The sequence below is a fragment of the Periplaneta americana genome, chromosome 6 (assembly GCF_040183065.1).
Source record: "Periplaneta americana isolate PAMFEO1 chromosome 6, P.americana_PAMFEO1_priV1, whole genome shotgun sequence".
Taxonomy (NCBI): domain Eukaryota; kingdom Metazoa; phylum Arthropoda; class Insecta; order Blattodea; family Blattidae; genus Periplaneta; species Periplaneta americana.
In genome coordinates, this window is record NC_091122.1 from 123,233,591 (window position 1) to 123,237,478 (window position 3,888).

At 34.2% G+C, this 3,888-nt stretch overlaps 1 protein-coding gene across 1 annotated transcript; it reads right to left on the reverse strand.

The window, feature by feature from the left end:
• Positions 1-778: 778 nt before the first annotated feature.
• Positions 779-3,848, reverse strand: Nubp2 (NUBP iron-sulfur cluster assembly factor 2). The gene is made up of 6 exons (XM_069828880.1): positions 3,658-3,848; positions 3,465-3,553; positions 3,217-3,326; positions 3,001-3,112; positions 1,472-1,625; positions 779-1,267 (listed from the first exon to the last, which is right to left on the reverse strand). The coding sequence occupies exons 1-6, from the start codon at positions 3,766-3,768 to the stop codon at positions 1,022-1,024; spliced, it is 822 nt and encodes a 273-aa protein (XP_069684981.1). The 5' UTR covers positions 3,769-3,848; the 3' UTR covers positions 779-1,021.
• Positions 3,849-3,888: the final 40 nt, after the last annotated feature.

Genomic DNA, 3,888 nt, shown 5'->3' on the forward strand with positions numbered 1-3,888 from the left:
CTTCGATTATCATTATCTATATCTATTGTCATTTCTACTAATTATCGCTTTTGCTGGCACATTTACAATTGTTACATTTTTGTTTAGCCTATATGAAGTAGGCCAACAGTTTTCATTTATATTTATTGCATTTTGATTTCATTGTTTGCATTCACAGCAATTTAAATGTTTTGTTACTGTAGTTGATCACATTTTCTAGGCCCACTGTCCTTAACATGGATATCTAAGAGCGTGTTAATTGTCTCACTGAAACACGCAATTCAGTGTTTATTTAATTTTACAGCTTTCCTGGTAAAGTCCAGTAGTAAATGTAATGGACAGTCAGATAATCTGTTGTTGTTGTTCTCTAATGCCAGGCGTTTGACAATAAAGTCATTTGACCTCTTGCACTCCAATACTTTTCAAAGATATTATCATGGCCAGCCACTGAAGCACAGATTTTGAGGTGTTCCGAATCCATCTCTTGGTCTGAATCGCACAATGGGCAGATAGAGGACTGATATATTTCAATTCTATGCAGGTGTTTAGCCAAACAATCATGGCCTGTTGCCAATCTAAATGCAGCTACAGACGATTTGCGTGGTAAATCGGGAATTAACTTTGAATTATGATGCAGAGAGTTCCATTTTTCCCCTTGAGATAATCTTAATCGGTTAATAGGTAATCGGGGTTCTACTGTATGTATATTTAACATGTTAAATGTTTAATAGTGGAGACGAGGCTTTAAGTCAAGAACGTTAAAAGCTTTAAATAAGTGTACTATAATCATGCTGAACACTTCCAGTGTCAATATTTTTATTTATTTATAACAATGCTTAATACAAAACACTTCTCTGTGCAGTGGTGTAAGATATATAGCCTATTTACATCTTTACTTTCAAAGAATGAATTGCATAGTCATTAACACTGTATGAAACCCGTGACTTTGTTACTACCTCATTTAAACTTTTGTGTATTTAATCAAGAATGTTCAGTCGTTAGTTTTCGTTGGATTTGAAAACTCAGCATACAGTAGATGATCTCATGATGATTCCTGCACATCCATGGGCTGATCTCCTCCTGGCCCCACATTAGATTTAGTTAGTATCTTCACCAAGTTCTGAAAAACTGTAGAAACTGGAGAGTCCGGAATTGTTGCTACACAGCTCTGTCCTTTCTCTGCACTGAGTCCAATTCGTGGGTCTATTGGCACACTTCCTAGAAATGGAATATTAGCAATATCTGCCAAAGATTGTCCACCACCACTTGAGAAGATGTTGGTGCATTCCTGTAACATAAAACAGAGCAAATTGTTTGGAATATAATGTGTGGAGGTCTGGCATTATATCAAAGCCTACAGTTTAAACCCTACGTCAATGTGGTGATTAGGTAGTAGGAAAAGCTGATGGATGCATGAAAGGATATACCAAATATTTAGATAGCTATATGTTGATGATTCTGATGTTTTAAAGAATGAATAATTCTTGCTTACTGTGCATGTGGGGCAGACAAAGCCACTCATATTTTCTATCACTCCGAGTACTGGAATTCCAGTCTTGCGACAAAAAGTGAGTTCCTTGCGCACATCTTCAATAGCAACTGCCTGTGGAGTTGTTACAAGAATGGCTCCATCACACTTCAGAGTTCTGTCAATAAGAAGGAAAATTATAAAAATGTTTTCAGTGGCTCAAATTGGTCATCGATTTTTAAACATATTTATTTAGCTTGCTCAGTACATCATTAAGGTGTATTAATTACTATTACACCACTTGATGCAGTATATGTACGCCCTTATACACAGCCAACTTTTGATTATCAGGAGATTATCTGTATTGTGACAAACGGGATGACAGAAAAAAGTGGGTAGCCTCTATAGATGACAGAAATGAAACTTCTTAAACTGTAAATGTGCAATAAGACTTGTAAATGTTCGTGCAATAAGAGATGATACATTAGGCTTAAATTTAAAACTTTTATACTCAATACTTGTCAGGATGTAAAAATAAAACAATTGCTTTCTGATAGCTAAAATAAGATTGAGGAAATGAAGCACACAAAACCAAATTGATGATTATAAATTGTTTTTCAAATATTTGTTGAGCGCTTTTATTTGATTTAAAGTCTTCATTGGTGAACTGCGATTTAATTCTAAATCACTGACACTACTGGATCAGACACAGCACTTGTTGACTCTTCAATGATTCTTGATAGTGTAAAAAACAAACATTCACTAAATCATTGACACTTTGTTTTATTTACACACTTTCTTTCATGCCACACTCGTTCGTTCAGCCCCTGATTTCGACATAGGCTATATTAGATCTAGTAAAAAGTTTCTCAGTGTAATTTCACTCAATAGTTTCGATTGTATAAAGTCACAACACTACAAACAGAATATACACCGCCTGGCAGCAGCGCCATTTCCACTAATTTGTGTCTTGATTTATGTAAATTGATGAAAACCACAAACATCGACAACCTTTTTTTACGCAATCCCATAGCAACAAGAAGCAAAGCGCTCTTAAAATGATCGCCACAGAATTTTGTTTCACAGTATTCGATTTGTACCCTGTCTAAAAAAAAATGTTCACTTAAAAAATCGTTTCCAAAAACTCCCACACATTTACATTTATTAACACTGTTTTACTGCAATCCCTATTTCCATCATTGTTGCAAATAATCGAGAGTTAACTGTATTTTGCAAATTAACATTATCTTTCATTCTCTTTAAATTATGCATAAATTGTCAACATACCTAACTGAAAAATGTATCAGTTAAAGTAGAAAAGAAAACTTCTCCATCATCTTCAGTAAGGAAAATTAATGTGCGAGCGCAAATATTCTAGAATGCTGATGCACTCTTTAAATACCATATTCCACTATCACTATCCATCATATTTATTTCACTTGCTATAAATTATTTTCAATGTCCCATTATTAAGCTTATAGTATTTATATTATACCTGCTCTTCAGTTCAGAAATTATAATTATTTCAATCCTTTCGATTTGTGCCCTCCTACCTCAAGTTTTCCATGACAGTTATGTGTTCATCCGATGTCCCAGGTGGAGTGTCAATAATAAGATAATCTATATCTTGCCAGTACACATCAGTCAGGAACTGCTTGATCATTGCTGAAAGTTAAAGCTACTGTCAGAATGTAGGCTACTGATAAGGAACATTTTAATTTTTAATAACGTGTATATTTTTATTAGTATCTTTTTTATTATTTATATACCGTGTTTCTTAGGTCCACGCCAAACAACAGCATCATTTTTACTTTTCAGGAGGAATCCTATTGACATAACAGCAAGTTTCTGTTCCTGATCAGCATAAACAGGTACCCATCTGGAATAAAAGTAATGCGAAAATACAATTCATTTGGTGTATTAGAAATACTGTATCAATACAAAAGATATGTTAAACAAGTATTCGCTCTTAACAGTCCACAGTGAAAATAAACTTTCAGGTTAATGATTTAATTACCCTTGAGGACACTGATGCACATCTTTTTCTTCCAGATTGAGAAGATACGGTATACTAGGGCCACATAAGTCGACGTCTAACAATCCAACCTATTAAAAAAATAATTTACGGTAATTACAATTTATAAATCATTCACGTTGAGCAATACTGACTTTTTTAACCTCACATTCAAAGTTTTCGGAAAATATTTTACCTTATAACCAGCTTCTTTAAAAGTTAAGGCCAGTTGTGTGCTTACAGTAGATTTTCCAACACCACCTTTACCAGACAGAATAAGAATGATATGTTTAACACCCGATAACATTTTTATTTATTATTGTTACTTTGTCACTATTCTCGCGAGAATCGCCATATGCACCAAGGTACATCGACTGCAGCCTATTCAGTAACAGACAAATTACAATTTCTGTGTTACTGAATAGTG

Bases quoted from the DNA above. Each gene is read 5' to 3' on its own strand.
- Nubp2 (XM_069828880.1), bottom strand. From the start codon at position 3,768: ATGTTATCGGGTGTTAAACATATCATTCTTATTCTGTCTGGTAAAGGT. The intron at 3,554-3,657 runs GTAAAATATTTT...TTTTTTTAATAG, and splicing joins TTAAAGAAGCTGGTTATAAG to GTTGGATTGTTAGACGTCGA. The intron at 3,113-3,216 runs GTATATAAATAA...TTTAACTTTCAG, and splicing joins GCGTGGACCTAAGAAACACG to CAATGATCAAGCAGTTCCTG.